At 42.7% G+C, this 23,178-nt stretch overlaps 1 protein-coding gene across 1 annotated transcript; it reads right to left on the minus strand.

The window, feature by feature from the left end:
- Positions 1–13,635: 13,635 nt before the first annotated feature.
- On the minus strand, positions 13,636–17,469 carry ZFP62 (ZFP62 zinc finger protein). The gene is given in 2 exon segments (XM_006779397.2): positions 13,636–14,874; positions 14,877–17,469. Coding segments are annotated over 2 exon segments (2,556 nt in total). The 5' UTR covers positions 17,377–17,469; the 3' UTR covers positions 13,636–14,818.
- Between the last annotated feature and the right edge of the window lie 5,709 nt (positions 17,470–23,178).

Genomic DNA, 23,178 nt, shown 5'->3' on the forward strand with positions numbered 1-23,178 from the left:
ATGCGCTGAGCTGGGTCTGGAGCGGGGCACTGGGTGCTGGTCTGGCTGCGTGACCGCATTCCCATACCGTCAGTCCTTAAAGCAGCGCCTCGTGTAGGAGCACTGAAGAGCTTTGGAGAAACAAGTACAACTGTTACCCCCAAACCACAATTATAACTTTATCATAATGAAACACATGCATTAACGTTTCAAAGTGCCATCTCTGAGCTCTTGTCAGATTCACTGTTTTCCACCTTATTTTGGGACAAAAGTGTGGTCCACATGTGCCCCCTCTCCCCCTTCAGAACCCACACTGGGCTCCTGCAGAAGAATGGAAGTTAAAGGCAACCAGCTCCCCAGCAAACACTCATTACACATTGCCTGGGGCCTGCTACGGCAATTTGTTTTTGTTTTTGGTTAGTTCTTACCCAAGGATGTTTTCCATTGACTTTTAAAGAGAGTGGAAGGGAGGGGGCGAGAGAGAGAAACATCAATCAATTGGGTGCCTCCCACATAAGCCCCCACGAGGGCCAGGGGGCAAGCCTGTAACTGCAACGGAGGTACGTGCTCTTTTCCGGAATTGAACCTGGGACTCTTCATTCCGAGGGCTGAAGCTCTATCCACTGGGCGAAACCGGCTAGGGTGGCAGTTTGTTTTTGAAAGAGGCCACCGGCTTTGGGAGTTAATAATCCTTCCCATGCCTGCCAGCTTCAGGTTGCTCACTGCTCTGTGCCAATCACCTCTGTGCTGTGTCGCTGGGTCATTCCTAATGATTAAGAGACTGACCTTTTCACATGATTGACGCTTCTAAATCGGACCCACGTGGGGTCTTACCTGGGGAAATAGCAAGCTTGCTTGCTTGCATTCTGACATACCTTCTTGAGTGGAATCTCAGCAGAGAACCGGGTGTGATTTATGAAATAGATCAGGTTACTCATCTACAACCCAGAGTGAAGAGAATACTCCAAGAAAGTGTTTTCATTTACTTTTCCTTTGTCAATGCCTGGAACACCACAGGTACTTCATTCTAGGGACGAGGTCAGGGACGGGTGCTCCCCCCTCTCAGCCTGGGGTGCCATCTCTTCCTTCTCCACCCAAAAGGTCCTCCGAAGTCTTTTATCACCAGCTCTAGTGCCACTCCCTCCCGGGAGCCTCAGTAGCTGTCAGCACCGGTCCTTTGCCTTGTGTGAGAATTCACTGTTGGGAGCTGTCCCTGGTAGCTCCTGTGGACTCTCCGACTCCACACCACCCCATTACCCCGAGGGACTCGAGTGGAGTGTGAATAGCTGCAGAGTGTAGCAGACAGAAGCACCACGGAGGAAACAGAGCTTTAGTGAAGCGCTATCGGTGAACCCTCCTAGCAAGGCTGTGACGTCAGAGTTAAGAAAGAGGGGTAGAAATGAGGGCTATAAAATGTTGAAGATTTCACCTGATAAATTTTGGGGAAACCAAGAAAGCAATGTGATATTGTGGAGGCAGGACTTTGGGCTAAGCTCTGAGTGAAATGGGTAGACTAGATCCCTAGAGAAGAGAGGACAGCCAAGAACATATTAAAAACTTGGTTGCGTGAAGTAATGGAAAATAGGATAGGCATTCCAAGGATGCTATGTTGTTTTCCCATTTGAAAAAGTAAGGAAGTACAATCTGGTAAGTAAGTATGGGAAAGTGGGAGTTCGCACAGAGACACCATGGCATAGCCACTGTGCACACAGAGCCTGCCACCATGGGCCCAAGATGCCAGCTCCTACACAGAGCTCTGTGCCCATGGGCAATCCCTCACCTCTCCATGCCCAAGTTCCCCCGCTGCCAAGTGGGAAATGAATAATGGCCTCCTCATCGTATCTTGTAAGACTGCAAGTGTTGCTAGCAATGATGCCTGGTAAAAGTGAACACCAGATGGCGTTATTATATAAAGTTTCTAAGATTTAGTGGGTAATTTATTTGGAACAAATAAACTTTAGGGATAACCTGATTTAGTCATGTGTGATTCCACAGATGATAAAACACAGAGTCATTATATGACCTTTATAAGTCACTTCAGCCCTGGGCGGCTTGGCTCAGTGGATGGAGCGTAGGCCTGCGGACTGAAGGGTCCCATGTTAAATTCCGGCCAAGGGCACATGCCTGGGTTGCGGGCTTGGTCCCCAGTGGGGGGCGTGCAGAAGGCAGCCAATCAGTGATTCTCTCTGATCATTGATGTTTCTCTCTCTCCTCCCTTCTTCTCTGAAATCAATAAAGAAATATACTTTTTTAAAAAAGTCACTTCAAACACATATTATCTACTAGTCTCTTCCGGTCATTCTTAAATGGCTTTTTATGTACTTAAATCTTGTCTTCCAGTCTGATTCTTGAGTGTAAGAACTATGTCTTAATCTCATATGACCTAACAGTGTTCAGTACACATAGCAGGGCTAATAAATACCTGGGGGTTTTTAATACAAAATTTTAAATTTGTCCCAATAGCAAACATTTACATATTAGCAATTATTATTATTATTTTTTAATGCCACTTTCTAAGACCCGGACAGCCCTGGGAGAAAGGTCTAGATACGTCAGTTTTTAAAAGGGAGAGAAGACCCCAGGAGGCGGGGCCTGGAAGAAGGTGTGTTTCCAGGAAAAGTTTGACGAAAGCAAAAGGGACCACAGGGCTCGTAGCCTGTACTTAACAGCGGCCGCTCTCTGTCCAGCAGCAGCAGCTGATTCCACAATAGGGAGTCCCTCTCGGTGCTGCTCACAGGCAGCGGAGAAACAGACATGCCAACAGCCTCCCAACAGAACCCAGGCCATGGAGGGAGACCCGCAAGGCCCTGTGCCCTGAGCCCGGACCCGAGTGCCTGGCTGCCAGGGGCCTTGGAGGAGCCTTGACCAGGGGGCTGGGGAGGCTGTGGGGAGGAAGGGAGACTAAGAACCACGAAGTCCGAAGGTCCTGATTCTGAGAGGTGGGCAGACTTGGCCTATGTGGGCAGAGTCCTTAGTGGAAAGGCAAGACTGTCCTTGGGGATGCATAGAATAGGAGGCTGGAGGGAGACTGGGGACGCAGACTGTCCTCCCAGAGACCCCTTCCTCATGGAGAGGTCACCTGTCGAGCCCAGAGTGACTGCAGGAGGAGGAACAGAGTTCTGTGCCACAGCCAGAGAGGGCTGGCCCCCTGGCATTTGCCCCCGCAAGATCTGCCTGTCATGGTTCCAGGAGGCTCCCAGGGTCAAGTGGACAGATCAGGAGGAGGGTTTGGGCCACCTTGACAACCCAATTCCCTGTGCGAGAGGATACCCACCCGATGAGGGGGCTACGGCGTGTGCCGCCAGGAATGAAAACCGAGGAGCAGAAAGAGGCCCAGCCAGACGTCCCCCTTCCTCCCAGCAGCAGCCAGTCCTGCCCAACCTGGACCCACCCATAAGATTCCGGACCTGCAAAGAAAGGGATAGGGCATGCAACCAGCTGGGCTGCCAGATAAAATACAGGACACCCAGTTAAATTTGAACTTCAGAAGCATGGAACAGAGTGTGGAATCCCAGAGGGAAGGCATGGGAGGGTGGATGGGTGCGAGGTGATCAACCAAAGAACTTATATGCATATATGCATAACCCATGGACAGAGACAATAGGGTGGTGAAGGCCTGGAGGGGGAGAGGTCTGGAGGGGGTCAATGGGGGGCAAGGGGACATATGTAATACTTTCAACAATACAGATTTTTTAAAATATATTTTTTATTTATTTCAGAGAGTAAGGAAGAGGGAGAGATAGAAACATCAATGATGAGAATCATTGATCGGCTGCCTCCTGCACACCCCCCACTGGGGATCGCAACCTGGGCATGTGCCATTGAGCGGAATCAAACCCGGGACCCTTCAGTCTGCAGGCTAATGCTCTATCCATTGAGCCAAACTGGCTAGGCCTCAACAATACAATTAAAAAAAAAATTGGTGTTGAAAACAGTAATAATGTATTGCAAGAATGGATCTTTTGATTCCTCAGCCATTAAAAGAAGAGATAAAGTATATAACTTCTGAACCAATTTAGGGAAATAGAATAGTAGGATAATTTTAACAGAATTCTAATAGAATAATCCTAACCCATCTGAAAGAAGGCAAGAAAAGGGATAACAGAACTTGGATCAGATGGGGCACATAGAAAGCAGTGAATAAGATTTAAGATTAAACATGTCAGAAATTATATATTAAAGGCCAAATGATCCTGTTAAAAGAAGTTATCATACGGAATTAAAACAACTATATGTTATTTCCAAGAGACACATCTAAGCAGAAATACAGGAAGGTTGAAAGTAAAAGGATGGGCCAGACAGTGTGGCTCAGTGGACTGAGCATCATCCCATGGACCAGAGATCCCGGGTTCAATCCCAGGTTGGGGCACATGCCTGGGTTACAGGCTTGACCTCCAGTAGGGGGCATGCAGGAGGCAGTTGATCCATGTGTCGCTCTCATAGATGTTTCTATTTCTCTCTCCCTCTCCCTCTCTATCTAAAAATCAGTAAAAACATATTCTTTAAAAAGTAAAAGGATGGAAAGAGATACGCCATGTAACAATAAAAAATAAGCTGATGTTATTAATACCAGAAAAATAAGAGTTTAAGTAAACAAAAGGCATTACCACAGATAGATGTTTACTTCTTCTTTAAAAAATATATTTTTATTGATTTCAGAGAGGAAGGGAGAGGGAGAGAGAGATAGAAACATCAATGATGAGAGAGAATCATCGATTGGCTGCCTCTTGTATGCCCCCTACTGGGGATTGAGCCCGAATCCCAGGCATTTGCCCTTGACCAGAATCGAACTGGGACCCTTCAGTTTGCAGGCCGACACTCTAGCCACTGAGCCAAACAGGCTATGGCAGATGTTTACTTCTTAAAGTTTCAATCACCAGGAAAATATTGTGAAGGAAAACCCCTATTCTGTAAAACTACTGTTTGGAATTCTCTACTATTCTTTGGACGGCCTCTATCTAATTCTGAAAAAGTAACTTTGCTTTCTAGCCTGCTTGAATAATGGGGGAGATGAACTTAGCTCTCAGACCTTGTAGGCCAGAGATTAGATACACCCAATGCCATGCCAGGTGCATTTTTTAATTGGATAGAACTGTGTAGTTTTCAAGGCCGCCAGCAAGTGCACAAAGGGCCGGCTCTTCCATGAAAAGGGAAGTTCTGCTTGTAGCTTGGCTTAGAATTTGGATTCATTTCCCTAAGCCCACCGCGGTGAATAAAGTGTAACTCCAAACTCTCAGAGCGCTGTTTGGTTCTTGTCCGGTTTTTCTGTAACAATATAACAATTCTATATTAATATGCACCCAATAACAAGGCCTTTATTATATGAAGCAAAATTCACAGAATTATAGTAGAAATGAATAAGTCAACAATTATCTCATTAATTGATAGAACAAGCAGATAACCATTAAGAGCAGAGAAAATCAGAACAATACATTACAAACTTGGTCTGCTGGCTTTATCTAGGTGACTGCACCTGGTATCTGCAAAACAATCTTCTCACATGCCCAGGTGACCTTCACTGAGAAACACGTGCTGAGCCCTGAGCAAGTCAGAGCACATGTCAAAGGATAGAAATCAGATACAGTATGTTTTCTGACCACAAATTAATAAAAATATAACTAGGAAGCCCTGTATGGAAATTTTAAAAAAAACCCAAACTTCTAAAAATCCTATGGGATCTGTTATTATTTGTGCTTCCTGTTCTTTCTTGTTTTTCAAACCAGAAGTTTATCAATTTTAATACTTTTTCAAAGTATCAAACAACTTTTGATCATTTCTGTGTTGTTTTATGTTTTAATTTTTGCTCTCATCTTTGTTATCTTGTTCATTTAACTTTTAAAAATTAGATCATTAGTCAACTTATCAATGAAATTTTGTATGAAGATTTACAAAATACTGCTTTTTAATTATTCTTTAAAATAAGCTTGTGAGACCCTAGCCAGTTTGGCTTAGTGGATACAGCATTGGCCTATAGACTGAAGGGTCCTGGGTTCGATTCCGGTCAAGGGCACGCACCTTGGTTGTAGGTTCCCCGGCCCTTGTTGGAGTGTGTGCAGGAGGCAACCAATCAATGTGTCTCTCTCTCACATTGATGCTTCTCTCTGTCTCTCCCTCTCCCTTCCATTCTCTCTAAAAATCAATGGAAAAATATCCTCACATGAGAATTAACAAAAATAAACTTGTGAGTTGGGTCTTTCCCCTCATTTTCAGATGGAGAAATTATAGACAGGAAAAGAAATAAATTCATAATTGCATTCACTGAAATATTGACCCCAAGGTTTGCATCTGAGACCAGAGGAACCTCTGCCCTCCTCCAGCTTTCCCCTGCCCACCATACGACCTCTATCTTTTGAGACCTTAAGGGACACTCACCCAAAACAATCATCGCTAAGATGGTGGAAGCTTGGCTTTCAGCAGCCTTACCTGCATTCACCTCCAGCACGCCTGCTGCCAAGGACTGGGAGGGAAATGCAAAAAGCATGAGCAGGCAGGCTGCCTAAGCTGGAGAAGCAAGTGTGAGGCAGCCGCACCCACCCAACACCCTTGGGTCAACGAATAGAGATGGAGGCCTGTAGGGCGGGGCGATAGGGTTAACCCTGGACTGACCTGTTGGCAAAGCCACAAACAAGCCCCGGCTTAGAGGGCACAGTCCTCTTAGCATCATTAGGCCTGACCTTATGACGCTCCCTAGATCGTACCTGGGAAGCTACTGGGCTGAGGGAGATGCAGCAAGTGCTGCCAAAACAAGTGAAACTCACAAGAACATTGTAACTCTGGTGACCACCACCTTGTTTACCTCTGGCTATAAAATAAAGGCTCAGCTTGCCTCTGGATCTCGCTCTGTGGCCTCAGCCAGGCACAGGAGATCCACCTACACCTGCTTATTCTCTCTGTCTGTCATTTCTCCATCCTTCACCACCCTTACTCAGGCTTGCCAACCCTTGACTGAGCTGGCTCAGCACATGTGGCGCCCGAACAGAGGCCCCCTCTGCTGACCCCTCCCCAGTCTGACAGAGCAAAGCAAGTTTGTTCAGAAACAATGGATTGCTTGCTTACAGGCAAGATACTGAGTAACCAGACCAAAAGGTCTTTTTCTCAAATCTTGTCTCAGGTTGTGTCTGTGTGTGGGGTGGTCCTTGGAGAATTTACTTGGCTTCCAGACGACACTGCTTCCCACTGCTGGTCCTGGGATGGAGGCCACCACACCACCTGACTTACTTACCGCACCCAGACAAACGCTTCTCATCCCGGGCATACTTCTAAGGACTCTAATAATTTAAACACCCACTTCTCCAATCTTCATTACCACCCACCAGGTCCACCTGCTATTATCCTTGTAAGAAACAGGTAAGGACACAGCATAAAAACAGGTTTAGTTACTTGCGTCAAGTCATCTGCGAGTGAGAGTCTTCATTTGAACCCAGGTGGGGAGTCGGTGATCTTGGCCAGTACACTGTCGCCTCTACACAGGGTTCACACCAACTCCTTCCTGAGCATAACTGATACCATGCATGGCCTGAGAAAAACTTTCACAGCTAAACGGGGAACACTCAGGGCGGGGAGAGGGGGGGATGACTTGGGCTAAAGCACTGTGACCTCCTTCTCCGTGTCTCCAGGCTGAGGCCGGGAAAGAGGCATTCCAGCCCAGAGAACTTCCAGACCAGGGAACCCCCAGGGACAGGTGCAACCAATTCCTCAAGGTCCCGATGCAGGCAGACCTCAGGTTCCCCGTCTGTCCTCGGCTTACCCTTATTTTTAATCCCACGAGGAAAAATTCCCTTGAATTGCATGACTGGTCCGCAGTACCATTTCATGCCTGGTCTCTGTAAACAAACCCAGATTAAAATGATTTTTCAAGCTTTCATTTTCAGATTCACCAGAATAAAGAGTGCATGCCTGTGGAAGGCTTTGCTGTTGATCAAGGTTTCCCCTCCTGCTTTCTTTCCCCTCCCTCTCCTCTCCCGTCTCCTCTTGCTCCTTTAATTTTTAATATTTTTATTATTCTTAATCCTCACCCAAGGATATGTTTATTGACTTTAGACAGAGAGGAAGGGAGAGAAACATCAATCTATTGCCCTGGCCAAGGATCAAACCACAAACTTTAAAAAAAAATTTTTTTTATTGATTTTTAGAGAGAGGAAGGAGAGCGAAACATGGACTAGCTGCCTCCTGGATACCCCCTATCGGGGATCGAGCCCACCGCTCAGACGTGTGTCCTGACCAGAAAGGTTAAACCAGCAACCTTTCCATCGCTGCACAAATTTCTGGTGTACTGGACGATGCTCCAACCCTCAATCCTCCTTTTCGTGCCATAAGAACTGAACTCATCCTATACACTCCTCATACCCCCGCATTCGTAAGTCATGAGACCCTTAGGAAAGTCTTGGTAAGTTTTATTTCTAGGAATGTTATCTTCTCATCTAAACTTTCTAATTTAACAGCATAAAATTGTAAAATAACATCAAACTTTAGAAATTCTGCAAGACTTCAACTACAAGGGCCTGAGTGCTTTATTCAGACTGTTGCAACAAGGCCTCAGAGAATGTCTCTACAATGAGAATGTGAGGGGTTTTCAGGTAAATAAGCAAAAGTAGCGGCGCCAACTGCAATTTGGCTGGGCTTTGGTCAGGTAGATATCACAATCTTACAGAAATGAGTTGTTTCTTTGTGATTTGGCTCATCTTGTTGCATCCTATTCTCAGAATTATTGACTCAAGAAATTTAGGAGTGGGTTATTCTCAGTATTAGCGGGCTAGAAGGTCAATGTATGTCCAAAGGAAAACATTTTACAGTGCTCCATTTTTCCCTGACATTATTTATGAGTTCTCTTTTATTTTCACCGAAGTTTGTCAATATTAGTCTTTTCTAACACACACACACACACACTTGGCTTATCTGGGCCTCTGTATTGTATGTTTTTCTATTTCATAAATGTCTGCCATTTATTACTTCCTTATTTTAACTTTTTTGGGACTTATTTTGATTTTTCTGGAGGTGGTCCTAGGTTTTCTGATTTTTCTAAATATCTTTTTAGGTTATCAATGTCTAAAGACTGCTTAAGCAATATCCTACTGGTCTTGATATGTAGCATTTTCATTATTTCTTCAAAATATTTTTTTTTTGGCCCTACCGGTTTGACTCCGTGGATGGAGCATCGGCCTGCAGACTCAAGGGTCCTGGGTTCACTATGACTAAAAAATGTATACCCAGCCACAATGGCTGTATGGTTGGGTGTCCACCTGTGAACCAGGAGGTCACAATTCAATTTCTGGTCAGGGCACATGGCCAGGTTGTGGGCTCCATTCCCAGCAGGGGTTATACAAGAGGTAGCCAATTAATGAATTCTCATCATTGATATTTCTCTCTTCCTCTCTGAAATAAAAAATACATTTAATAAAAAAATATATTTGTAAGTTTCTGAATGGGATGCCCAAGGTATCTTTATTACTAATTTCTAATTTAATTATGCCAAGAACATACTCTATAAAATTTCCATTTTAAAAAGTTTTAGATTTACTCTATTTCATCTAATATTAGTAGAGCTACATACCCATTTTCAGATACTATTTGCTTTGTGTATTTTTTTTTAAGGCAAGTCTTTTGTATGCAGCATCTGGTGGGGTTTTGTACTTTTGTCCCGTTATGGTCAGAATGTTTGTATTCCCCCGTCATATGTTGGAATCCTAATGCACAGTGTGAAAGACAGTGAGGCCTTTCAGAGTGGTGAGGTCATGAGGGCGGAATCCTTATGAATGAGATTAGTGCTCTTATAAGACCCCACAGAACATCTCGGCCCTTTCCTCCATGTGAGGATACAATTAGAAATCTGAAAGGTGGAAAAGAGCCCTATCCAACCATGCTGATCTTCAACCACTCTGATCACGGGCTTCCTCCCAGCCTCTAGAACTGTGAGAAACACATTATTGTTTCTAAGCCACCCAGTCTGTGGTATTGTGATAGAGCAGACTAACAGACTAAGACATTGACCGACAATCTTCATCATTTAATGAAATTAGAGTATAAATACTGGTATGTTTGGCTTAAGATCTACCATCTTTTTGACTTTTTCCTTTGTCCCACCCATTTTTTCTTTTACTTGCTTTATTTTTAAAAATCCATTTTTAAAAAAATATATTTTATTGATTTTTTACAGAGAGGAAGGGAGGGGGACAGAGTCAGAAACATTGATCAGCTGCCTCCTGCACACCTCCCACTGGGGATGTGCCCGCAACCAAGGTACATGCCCTTGACCGGGACTGAACCTGGGACCTCTCGGTCCGCAAGCCGATGCTCTATCCCCTGAGCCAAACCGGCTAGGACTAAAAATCCATTTTTAATCTACTAGTATTGAAATTATATATCCTATTTTATTATTTCCCTGGACTTTACAATATGCATGAGATTAACCAAAACCTTTACCCTTATATAACACAATCCTTCAATCCTTTTTACTTTTGACTTATATGTCATTGTTTTCTGGTATTCTAAGTCTCTTATTTTCACAACTCCAGATTTTTATTGTTTTATATAAAATGTTCATTTACATTTGCCAACATATTCCTTATTCTCTTTGCTCATATCTTTTTATATCTCAGACCCCATCTGGGATCATTGTCCTTCTATATTACAATGGACTCTAGAATTTTCTTTATTGTGGATAATAAAACAATTTGTCTTAAAATGTGTTTATTTGTATCCTCATTCTTGAAATATATTTTCACTGGGTATAAAAAATAAAATTCTAGGTTGACATTATTTCCTATCTTTATGCTGATGTTTTCACTCCACTCTTTTGGCTCCCATTGTTACTGAGAAGTCTATTCTTCCTTTGAAGGGATTTTGTGTGTGTTTAGCTGTTAATTTTTTTCTCTTTGATTTTCTGCAGTTATGATGTGTGTAGGTGTGACTTTCATCAAGTTATCCTCCTTTGTATTCTTTGGGCTTTTAAATCTGTAGGCTTATATTTTTCATCAGTTCTGGAAAATTCTCAGCCCCATTCTCTTTGCCCCTTTTATTGTGTCCTTGCCTTCTGAGACTATGATTAAACACAAATCAAACTTTTCTATCTCCATGCTGCTTTCTGGATAATTTCTTCACCAATATCTTTCATGTTTTCACCAATTCTTTTGTTCCTGTCACAAACTGTTACCAAATACATCTTCAAATATTTTAAGGACAGTTCCTCCCATGACCCCAATGTAACCAATAATTCAATATGTGAAGTCTATGTATGTCCTTTTCTGCTGGCTTTCAGTCATGTTGCCTTTTTTCCTTATGTGCCTGATTATCTTTATTAATTGTCCCTAAAAAAAAATATCTATAAGGGTTACTTGAGGTCAAAATTGAAGGAGTCTTCTCCCAAAGTTTTCTGATGCTTCTACCAGGTGTGTTTATCTAGTAGGGTTGGCCAATGACCACAGGGCATCAGGGATGTTTTTTCCCTTACTTTTTCTTATCTTGCTTTGCTTAGTAATAGCACTGCTATCTCTACAGTCCCATGGGCCTGGGGATGGGTTTAGACCTGGTTTACCTTATCCTGAGGATAAAGCCCGTTGGGAAGCCAGTTTAACTTAGGAAAGGTCTCCTGTAAGATTCATCACCTCAGGTGGACGTGGCCCTGACCTTCTGTCTCTCCCTGTGACTGAAGTGGTGCTCAACTGTGCAGCATCAGTAAACAGCTTAGAGCATTAGCTGCTCTGGAGTTCCCCTCTCTGATGACCGGATCCCATTTGCAAACTGCCCTGCTTATTTAAACTACATTGTCTTCTCACTCTCAATGCTCTTGATGCCGAAGGCATCCCAACTACATTTTAGTCGTTTTTGGTTTAGGTGGGAAGTTAACCCAAATAACCTAGCCCATCTTTACCAGAAAGCACTCTCCCACCTTTTTAATGTTTTTCTTTTCTAGACTTTGAGGTTTTCCAGCCCAGATTTTGATTTATATCCTTTATTTCTATCATTTTAGTGCTCGCCCATGACAATCATAATTAACGTCATAAAATCTACACTTAAACAGCATTTTGACCCTTTTCCATGCAAATCTTCCATCTCCCAATTTACCTACTATTGTCCAAGATTTCCTTTCTATTTTAACCCTTGAATTAGACAGGTTTTTTTTAGACACTGCTTTTTTTAAGCGTTTTGATTTACCTACATATGTTGGAAATTTTACTTTTCTTCTCGCATATCAGAATTTTTCTCTGAAGAGGTGGGGGATGGTGGTCCCTAAACCAGCTCAAGTCCTGAAGGTCTGAACAGATGCAGTCAAACCACCTCTGCACCAGTCTGCCTGGAACAGGTGGAGACCCAAAGACCCCTCCTTGTCTGGATCATTCTGAGCTGCATGTATCTGTCCTTAGATAGGCTCAAGACAAGAGGCCCCAGGACCCACTTCTTGTGGACGAGTCAATGGAGGTTCTCGTAGTAATGTGTCCCAGTGCTCAGCAGGCAAGGGCTCTCAGAATTCCCATCTGAGTGGTTACTCTCCTGAAAGCAGGCAGTGCATTATGGGGGCTCAAGCCACTGGCACACTGACAGCCCTGGCTACACAGAAACCTCAGGTAACCCAGTCATCGAAAGCCTTCAGTAAATGAAGATGAACCGGTGACTCCTGAAATTGATACTCCATGGCCTCCCTCCTTTCTGTCCACTGGGCAAGCCCTGCTAGAGACTGGCCACTCTGAAGGATGTGTGAGCTTTTCTGATGATGCCTTTCATCAGGCCAACCCATTTCCCAATCCTCCCTCTTAATAAAAAAATAAACTGTCTAGCCCAAATACCACTGTTACCTCTTCTTCCCGACCAATGATGATGCTCACTTTCCTCTGAGCACTGCATTTTAGTTCAGCATCCATTGGGGTAGCTTTGCTTATGGACTTTATCTCTTATATATCCTTTATTTACTCCTCCTGCCCAGTGTCCAGGACAGTGGACTGTGCCTAGCACATCCTCAACAAGAATTTGCTGAATATATTAACCCAAGTCTATGGAGAGAATCATGTTTGCCAGTGCTGCACGTGGAGAGGACAGAGCAAATGTAGTAGTGACATTCCAAAGTGGGAGTTGAGTGACAGAAATATAGTATCCTTTTCCTAATTCCATCTCTACCCTCTCTGTCTAAATTTACTGATGAAGGTTTGTAGACAAAGTGAAAAAATTATACTCCTAGAGAGAGGAATGTAAACTTTGTGGCAAGATACACGAAGTCCTAGAGAGCAGGAACACTATCTGGCAAGAGATTCTTCCCTTGTAAAAGCGTGAATTTTGGAACCAGAGAGACCCGACAGGGAATTCAGTCTCTACAGACTGGCCCCACCCAGACTCTTCTTGGACAGGTTACTTAACTCTCAGAAGACTCTCATTTCACCCTTTGAGATACCTAGTTAACAGCTGTATACAAAGTTCATATTTTGTTAAATTTTATCAGTTCCTAACAGAACTGTTTCTGTGGTGACTACCATTAAGAGCTTGCCCATTCCCAGGAGTTATGATTCAGCACCAGTATGTGAGGTTCAATCCATGTTGCACTTCTCCTGGTGGAGGTCCCACCTCACTTCTAGCGAGACCTGAGCTGCTAGCCCTGGGGGATGAGCCCCTGCTGCCCTCCGAGGTTTGTATCTGGTATAACGTACCCCACAAAGATGTGACACGAACGGCTTTCCCTGCATACTGCTCCATCTCAAGTCCAGGCACGGCCTGTTTACTTTTGAGGGATTTCTTTATTGGAGTTCCACCTTACCTTGCCACAATTATCAGTCTCTTCATGGCCAAGAGAGAGTAAGCCCTGAACAACATATTCATAATATTTTACAAAAGACAATACACATGTAGTGCATAAAAGCTTTACAATAACAGCCCAACACAATCATTTTACAAGATTAAGCATGAATTTCCTATGCCCTGATTATTGGTACTTATTTTTTTCATTTCTACAATAAAATGCTCTCCTTCTCAGCATTCCTATTCATAGGAATCCCTGAATCAATTCTTTTTGTGCAAATTCATAATGATGTGTCCTGTTAGTACCTGAATGTGCTGTATTTCTCTCCATGGCACAACCTTTTATTTGTAGGTTTTCACTCGTTACATTTATTATTCATTGAGAGGGTTTATTTGAATTTTTAAAAAAAATTTCACCCACTCAACTAGTGTATCACATTATAATAGCATAATCCAATCAACCTGTCTTTTTTTTTAAGAGGTTCTCTCTTACCTTACACTCTTTACTTTCCCCACAAAATTCAAAATTTAATCCAAAATCTGTCATCACCTCCTTCCCAAACCATTCAATTATATTAACTTCTTATCCCATGATCACTATTAAATAAATTTATATTCCCTGAAGCCTATCTCTCCCTGAATTTGCCTGTTGGAGGACCTTCTTGGGATTTTTCCACTGACCAATCTATAACTGGGACTCAAAGCTATACCTGAATGTCCCACAATTAGATTCACAGAACTTACCTAAACATGAACTTTCTAATGGTGACTGTGTGACTTCTAATTGAAACCCTTTTCTCATTCATATGTTTCCTTGTCTTTCCAGAAATCTCTGCTTATTTTGAAGGTTTTAACATTCTATCATTTTGATAGGTTTTATCCCCAGTTTGAAACATAGGGCTCAACTACCTTGACACTGGAGGCTTCCTTGCTGGCTATGACTGAAGCATAGAAAAGATCATGGTTTTGTTTATACCATGTAAATTATAAGCCATGAACAAGGACCTCAGATATTCTTAATTCACAGGATTGTTCTTCCATTTGAGTTCTTTGAGACTTAGTATGCTTTGCCTCCTACAGAGACAAGCTCATCCTGGTCCCATCCAGAACATTCCCGCCCTCATGAGTTCTCTTTTGTGATGGGCCACTGTAACTTCCCACATTTGGCACATTTAAAGATTCCTCCCCTGTATGGATTACTTTATGCTTGGTGAGATCTGATCTGATATTAAAAGTCTTCCCACACTCACTACACTTGAATGGCTTCTTCCCAGTGTGGATCCTTTTGTGTTGGTCAAGAACAGATCTATAATTAAAGGATTTCCCACATTCACAATTATAAGGCTGCTGCCCACGATGGATGCTTTTATGGTTGATAAGACTCGAGTGTGAGATGTAGGCCTTCCCACACTCATCACATCCATAGGGTTTCTCGCCTGTGTGGATCCTTTTATGCACTGTGAGGCCGGAGCTGTTCCGGAATGCCTTTCCACAACCATCACATACATAGGGCTTCTCCCCCGTGTGGATCCTCTTGTGTTGAGAAAGAAGTGAGCTGTAACTGAAAGATTTCCCACACTCAACACATTTGAAGGGTTTCTCCCCAAGATGAACTCTTTTATGGCTTATAAGAGTTCTGCTTGAGAAAAAAGCTTTTCCACATTCATCACATGTATAGGGTGTCTTGCCAGGGTGGGTACTTTTATGGTTAATAAGGCTTGAGTGTGAGATGTAGGCTTTTCCACACACATCACATTCATAGGGTTTCTCCCCAGTATGAATTCTTTTATGCACCTTAAGGCTTGAGTTGTTTCTGAAGACCTTCTCACACCTGTCGCATTCATAGGGTTTTTCTCTAGTGTGAACCCTTTTGTGTTGAGAAAGGAGTGAGGTGTAATTAAAAGATTTCTCACACACATCACATTTGTAGGGCTTCTCCCCAAGATGAATTTTCTTGTGGTTTATAAGGGTTCGGTATGTGATAAAGGCCTTTTCACACTCCTCACACTTATAGGGCTTTTCCCCAGGGTGTACACTTTTATGATTTATAAGGCTTGAGAGCGAGATGTAGGCTTTCCCACATTCTTCACATTTGTAAGGTCTCTCCCCAGTATGGATTCGTTTATGTACTTTAAGACCTGAATTATTTCTGAAGGCTTTTCCACACTCATCACACCCAAAAGGTTTCTCCCTCGTATGAATCCTTTTATGTTGTTCAAGGGCAGAGCTGTAATTGAAAGACTTCTCACAATAGCTACATTTATAGGGCTTCTCCCCAAGATGGATTCCTTTGTGGTTTTTAAGGCTAGAACGTGAGATATAGGCTTTCCCACACACATCACACTTGTATGGTTTTTCCCCAGTGTGGAGCCTCCTGTGGACTTTGAGACCTGAATTGTTTCTGAAGGTTTTGCCACACACATCACATACATAAGGTCTCTCTCCAGTGTGAATAGTCTTATGTTGAAGAAGAAGTGAGTTATAGCTGAAAGATTTTCCACACTCCTTACATTCATGAGCTTTCTTCCCAGGGTGAATGCTTTTATGGACTGCAAGGCCTGAGCTATAGCTGAACGCTTTGCCACAGACATCACACTTGTAAGGTTTCTCTCCCGTGTGGATTCTTTTGTGTACAATAAGGCCTGAGCTATTCCTGAAGGCCTTCCCACATTCATCACATTCATAAGGTTTTTCTCCAGTGTGGATGACTTTATGCTGAATGAGGAGAGAGCTATAATTAAACGATTTCTCACACTCATCACATTTGTAAGGTTTATCTCCGAAATGGATGCTTTTATGGTTTAGGAGTGTTCTGCAAGTAATGAAGGCCTTCCCACACTCATCACATTCATAGGGCTTTTCACCTGTGTGGATCCTTTTGTGAACCCTAAGGCCAGAGCTATTACTAAAAGTTTTCCCACAGATATCGCATTCATAAGGCTTCTCCCCTGTGTGGATCCTTTTGTGGACTCTGAGACCAGAGCTGTTCCTGAAGGCTTTTCCACACTCGCCACATTCATAGGGTTTCTCCCCAGTGTGGATCCTCTTATGCTGGTCTAAAACAGAGCTATAGTTGAAAGATTTTCCACACTCATCACATTTACAGTTCTTCTCCCCAGAATGGGTGCTTTTATGGTTTATAAGGCTGGAATAGGACATGTAGGCTTTCCCACATTCCTCACACTTATACGGTTTCTCCCCAGTATGGATCCGCTTGTGGACTCGAAGGCTCGAACTGCTCCGGAAAGTCCCTCCACAGTCTTCGCACTCATAGCGTTTTTCCCCAGTGTGCATAATTTTATGTTGAATAAGGCGGGAATTATATTTGAAGAATTTCCCACACTCATCACATTTATGAGATTTCTTAAAAGCACTGGTTTCCTGCTTCAAATGGGGATGCGAATTTCCATTGATGTTCTCCACACATTTGACTTGTTCACTGCTTCTCTGTTCTATAGGGATGGTCTGGTATGTAACGTGCTTTGAGCTCAGATGTAAGCTTTTCTCAGATGCCTTGTCTTTCTGTTCTGTCTTTATATTTGCTGTGTTCTTGGCTTTTCCAATTTTTTCCCTGATGCCACTTTTGTCTTCCATCATTCTTTTTCCCTCAGGCTTTTCCAACCGGCTGTCTACCTTGCTATCCCAATCACAAGTTTCACCAACCTTAGATTCCTGCATATGATCCTTGTGAAGACCTTCCACTCTTAGCCACAGAGATTCTGCATTTCCGACATTTTCACACTTTTCAGTTGATTCCTCATCCTCAGTGCCTCTCGTCTTGAAATGTGACACTAAACCAAGAAAATGAAAATACTTATTCACTTTGTTTAGAAGAAACTGGAAGAATTACATCCAAATTCACTCATTCACTCAAGTGTTTTAACTGCTGGGATACAATGGTGGACATGCCAAAATTTCTGATGCTATAGGGCTAATGTTGAAATGCTAGAGCCATGGATTTTCAATAAAACAGAGAGCTTTTCTAGCATAGGAGTGGGGATGGTCCAGCCCATGGGCCACGTAAGTCCCAGAAATCATTTGGTCTGGCCCTCTCAAGGCATTAGGGGTGAGTTAATACAATGTTTGACTAAATACAGCAAGCTAATTTTGAAGTTGATAATTCTGTATGCCCCACAAATGATGTTATAAATATCCAAATGGTACTTGGCAGAAAAAAAGTTTCCCCACCCCTGGTGAGGGTGATTTAAAATGGATTGAAATGATGTACAGAACCAGGGGCAACATTGATCGGTTTTTTAAAAATGACACCAAGTCATGGAAAAACAAACAGAGGGTAGAAGAAATCTCTAAAAAAGAGGAGACAGATTAATAAGACAAAAGTTAAAAAGACATAATCAGCAGAAGACAGGCAAAACTAAAGAAGAGAAATAGGTAAGTGGAAGTATTAGGGAGGTGGTTATTAAATCATGAGGATAGTCACGTTAGAGATGATACAGAAAACAAGCCTGTTGGTTTGGCCTCCTGGACTTCCCCTCCAAGGAAAACTCTGACCCTGTAAAATGGCCAGTTAGGGTAGCCAGGGAGGAACTCTACATGGAAGAGGACACTCTGGCCTGCCAGGCAAAAAGACTTTCACTCCTACTTTATGAAGAGGCTAAATACAGTCAGAGAATATGAAAAATCAAAAGCAAAAACACAAACCATTAGGCAAAGTAAACCATTCCGCCTGGGTTCAAATACCTAGCTGTGTGTCTTTGAGAAAGTTATCTAACCTCTTTGTACCACAGCGTCCTCATTGGTGAATATTAAATGAGAACATATGTAAAGTGTTGAGAACAATGTCTGTCACTTGGTGAAGTGCCATATGCCATTATTACTTATTTTGATATTTATTTATTTTTTTTTAATCACATATGAAAATGCTCTTTTCACTAAGCTATTTTGATACTTATTTGAGGTCAGGCCATTAGATCATATTTGGAACCTGAAGATAAAGCACAGGACTCAGGAAAGGTAAATTCCTTTCCAAAGTTTAGGAGCCAGAGTGTAACTTTGTCCCTGTGACGGTACTCTACACATAGCTGGCACTCCATCAGTAGCCACCTACTGACAAATTGATGCCTAAGAAACACTTCTAAGTTCCTTATCCCCCAACCTTAGACAATTAAACATTTGTGCGGACTCAAGGGTCCCAGATTCGATTCCAGTTAAGGGCATGTACCTTGGCTGCGGGCACATCCCCAGAAGGGGATGTGCAGGAGGCAGCTGGTCGATGTTTCTCCCTCACCGATGTTTCTGACTCTCTATCCCTCTCCCTTCCTCTCTGTAGAAAATCAATAAAATATATTTTAAAAAAATTAACAGAAAAGGAAAAGAAGCTAGGAACTCAGAATATCTCTAAAATAATTTAAAGAAAAAACATCACTCAGCAGACAGTAAACCAAAGGTGGTCCCGCTGAGAAAGCTTCACAAAATGACACGTTAGGTAAAAACCTTCAGAGGTTCCTGAGAAATGGTGGCACAGCCTAGTTCCTTGCTCCATTTCTTTACACATTGGGCAGAACAGTCCATGTCACGGGTGAGCAGTGAAATTCCAGAATCATCAGCACCAACATCTTTGAGCTGTGCTCTGAATCCTGCTTCCACATACATACATACCTCAAGGACTCTGCTCTATCCATTCCTTTTGGCCTACAGACATAAAACCAAATCCCCTAAAATAAACACACAAAAATTGCTAGAGAAAAAACAGAAAAGGAAGAGCCCTGAGGGGAACCAGCCATACTAGATATTAAAGTATACCACAGCCCTGGCCGGTTTGGCTCAGTGGATAGGTTGTCAGCCATGGATTGAAAGGTCCTGGGTTCAATTCTGGTCAAGGGCATGTACTTCAGTTGCAGGCTCGATCTCTGGCCCTGGTCAGGGCACATGCAGGAGGCAATCAATCAATGTGTCTTTCTCACTTCTTTGTTTCTCTCTCTCTCTCCCTCCCTCCTACTCTCTCTAAAAATCAATGGAAAAATATCCTCAGATGAGGATTAATGACAACAACAAATACCATAAGCAAAATCAAGAAATGAATGACGTGGAAGAAAACATTTACAACATACATCATACGTAAAGGCTAATACCCTTAACATATAAACTATTTTCAAAAGCTGAAGAAAAATAGACTAGAAAGCCTACAGAAAAATGGCAAAAGATCCAAACAATTTACCAAAAGAAATATTAAAATGGCCCTTAAATGAGTTTTTAATTTCACTCAATAATAGAATACAAATAATTAGACTAAAATACTAATTGTCCCAAATATTCAAAAGTTTGACAATCTATTCAGTTGTGAGGCTGTGAGGGAAACAGACACTCTTAAACATTACTGGGAATACAAACTGGCATAACCTCTGTTGAGAGAAATTTGCCAATCTCAAACACAAATTTGTATGCATTTACACTTCAATCCAAAAATCCCAAATAGGAATTTATAGTGAAGATACACTTCCAACAATACAAAAGTATACATGCATAGACTTATTCATTGTAGGATTATTTGTAACTACAAAATATGGGAAACTACCTACATGTCCACACACAGAAGAGGGGTTAAATAAGCTATGGTGCAAACACAAAACGGAGTACTAGAAAATAAGGAAGAGCTTTATAAGTGACCAATAAGGAGCAATTTCAAGGATATATTGCATAGTGATGTTACAAGATTCCAGGGCAGGAGGAATAGGGAAACTGAGACAGGTAAAGTAAAACAAGGCCAAGTGGTGTGGGCAATTTGCAGCCAGCTTGTAAATAATAAGCCATTATCTTCCCCAGCCAAGGACACTTGAAGGCAAATGGTTAAAAACCTCCCTAATGAGAGAATGCAGAAAGGGAGGGACAAAGGGGAAGGGAATAAAAGAGGCTATTTTACTCCCAAAGCAGAAAAGCCAGCAGTCTTAGGCTTGGCAAGATAAAGTTGCCAGGTGCTTCTCATGAATTCTGGGAAGGCCACGAGAGAGGAAAAGGGGCCTTGAGAATTACTCTGCACCAAAATATTCAGCAGAAGAAATCTGAGACCTATAGGCAGGAGGCTATGTAACACCTTGGACCCCCACCTAACTCGCTCTTCAGATGAGCTGAGAGCCCGTCTGCACTTCATGAGCCAGATGAATAGGTTTGCTGGCGTTGCTTCCTAATAAAGGTGCAGCCTTAATAAACTGGCTTTTCACAATACAATGATCTCTTGTATAAATTCACTTATATGAGAAAAGGATCAAAGTTGGGGACAGCCTTCTCCCACTAATTGAAGGGGCTGTCTGGTGATAACTCTAATGTCAGTGAGAAGTGCCTCTAACAGTAAAAAAGCATATATGTCAATGTTGTTTAAGACAAATAAGAAAACAAGCACGTATCTGTTGGTTTGTTGTTTTTTTACAATAATGAGAATAGCCAGAAAACAATAAAGCCCATTACACCCCTAAGGTTGGGGAGGGTGGAATAGAGCAGAAGGGATAGGGGAGAAAAACATGCTATACACAGCTTTTTGTATAGTTTTTATTTAAATTTTTAAAATTTATTTATGTATGTATGTATTTATTTATTTTTGGTTAATTTTCACCTGAGGATATTTTTCCATTGATTTTTAGAGAGAGTGGAAGAGAGAGGGAGAGACAGAAAGAGAGAGAGAATTATCAATGTGAGAGAAACACACTGATTGGCTGCCTCCACATGCACTCCCTGACTGAGGATTGAGCCTGCACCCAAGGTAACGTGCCCTTGACTGGAATAGAACCCAGGACCCTTCAGTCTGTGAGCCAATGTTCTACCCATTGAGCCAAACTGGCTAGGGCAATTTCAAGCTTTGACTTGTTAAACTGAAGGAATTCTAATGCTTCTTATAGGTAGGACCCCCAGAAAATGACTGATTTAATTACATTCATTTTTGCCACCCATCACCCTAATTGGGGAGTTGTCCAGGCTCTCTTGAATATCTTGCAAACAGCAGATGAAAGATTAGTAATAGGTAAGGCTACAGAGGAAGCCTACTGACTCCATCAGAAGAACCCAAATGGGACTCCAAACCCAGCAGGGATCAAGCCTCTCACTGAGCCAGATTGGGACCAAATAATAGAGGCCTGGTACATTGGGAGCATTAGAAAAGATGCATACTAGAAGGTTTGAGAAAGGTTTGAATATTATACAGATGTATAGCAAAGGCCTAATGAGGACCTCCCTGAGTTTTTAGAGAGGATCTATCAGGCTTCCTGGAAGTTCAGGGATGTAAATCCCCAGGATGCTGAAAATTCACAAATGGTTAACATCACTTTTATTGGACAGAACGCCCTGGACATTAGGAGAAAGCTTCAGTGGATAGATGGAGTTCTAGGAATGAATCTGTCACAATTGGTGGATATAGCCTTTACGGCATTCCATGGAAGAGAAGCTAAAAATCAAAAGCAAGGGATGGTTTTCCTAGAAACTGTCCAGGGAAATCAGAAAAGAAATCAGTGGCAGGGAGCAAGGAAAGTAGACCACTGGGCTCCAACCAATGTGCTTATGGTAGGGAAGGACATTGGAAAAAGAAAGAAGAAAAGAATGCTCCTAGAAAGGGAAAGGGGACTGATCCCCAATGCATGATGGTTGCGTGCAAAGGAGACTCAGATGAGGAATGAGGTGGTCCAGGAGCTCCTTTAGATACCTTCCCATCTATACGAATAATACGGTAATATGCAAATGGTCGGGACGCCCTCATGCGTAACAACCAATCAGCTGGAGGCTGCCTGTACAGCAGGCGCGGGTGGGCGGGGACTTGCAATGTTGGGGATCGGGGTGGGGCCACGGCAGAGGCCTCCAGGAGCCTGTGCCAGGCGTCTGCAGGCCTCCCCCAGCTCCAGCCTACCTCTTTGGGGAAATCCATCAAGGAGCCCCAGATGGGTGGGCGGGGCCTACCTCTTTGGGGCGATCAATCATGGGGCTCCCGCACTGTGAGAAGGCACAGGCCAGGCTGGGGGACCCCACCCTCCGAGTGCGTGAATTTTGTGCACTGGGCCTCTGGTATAATAAAAGGCTAATATGTAAATAGACTGAATGGCGGAACAATCTAACAATCAAACAACTGTTCTCCACAGGAGCTCTGGCTACAATTGACAGCTGGGAATGAATTAATTGACTTTCTCCTAGACATGGAGCAACTTAGTTTTAAATTCTAAACTAACAAAAAAAGCTCAGCTACCACTGCAGTTACCAGAGTTATGGGAAAGCTACAACAGCAGACCTTCCTTAAGCCTCTTGAATGTCAACTTGGAGATTTGAAGTTCTAAGGAGATGCTCAAAAAAATGATGGGGGCATGTCATAGACCACAAGAGCCAGCTTGAATACCCAATTCAGGGTAATTAAGTACAGTAATGAATTATAAGCCATTAATTTAAGTGATCATCCCAAAAATTATCATACCCATTCTAACAGTTATTAGAATATTACTGACTATATTCCCCTTGCTGCACATTACCCACCCATAAGTACACTATAAC

This window comes from Myotis davidii, unplaced genomic scaffold (genome assembly GCF_000327345.1).
Source record: "Myotis davidii unplaced genomic scaffold, ASM32734v1 scaffold862, whole genome shotgun sequence".
Lineage (NCBI taxonomy): Eukaryota > Metazoa > Chordata > Mammalia > Chiroptera > Vespertilionidae > Myotis > Myotis davidii.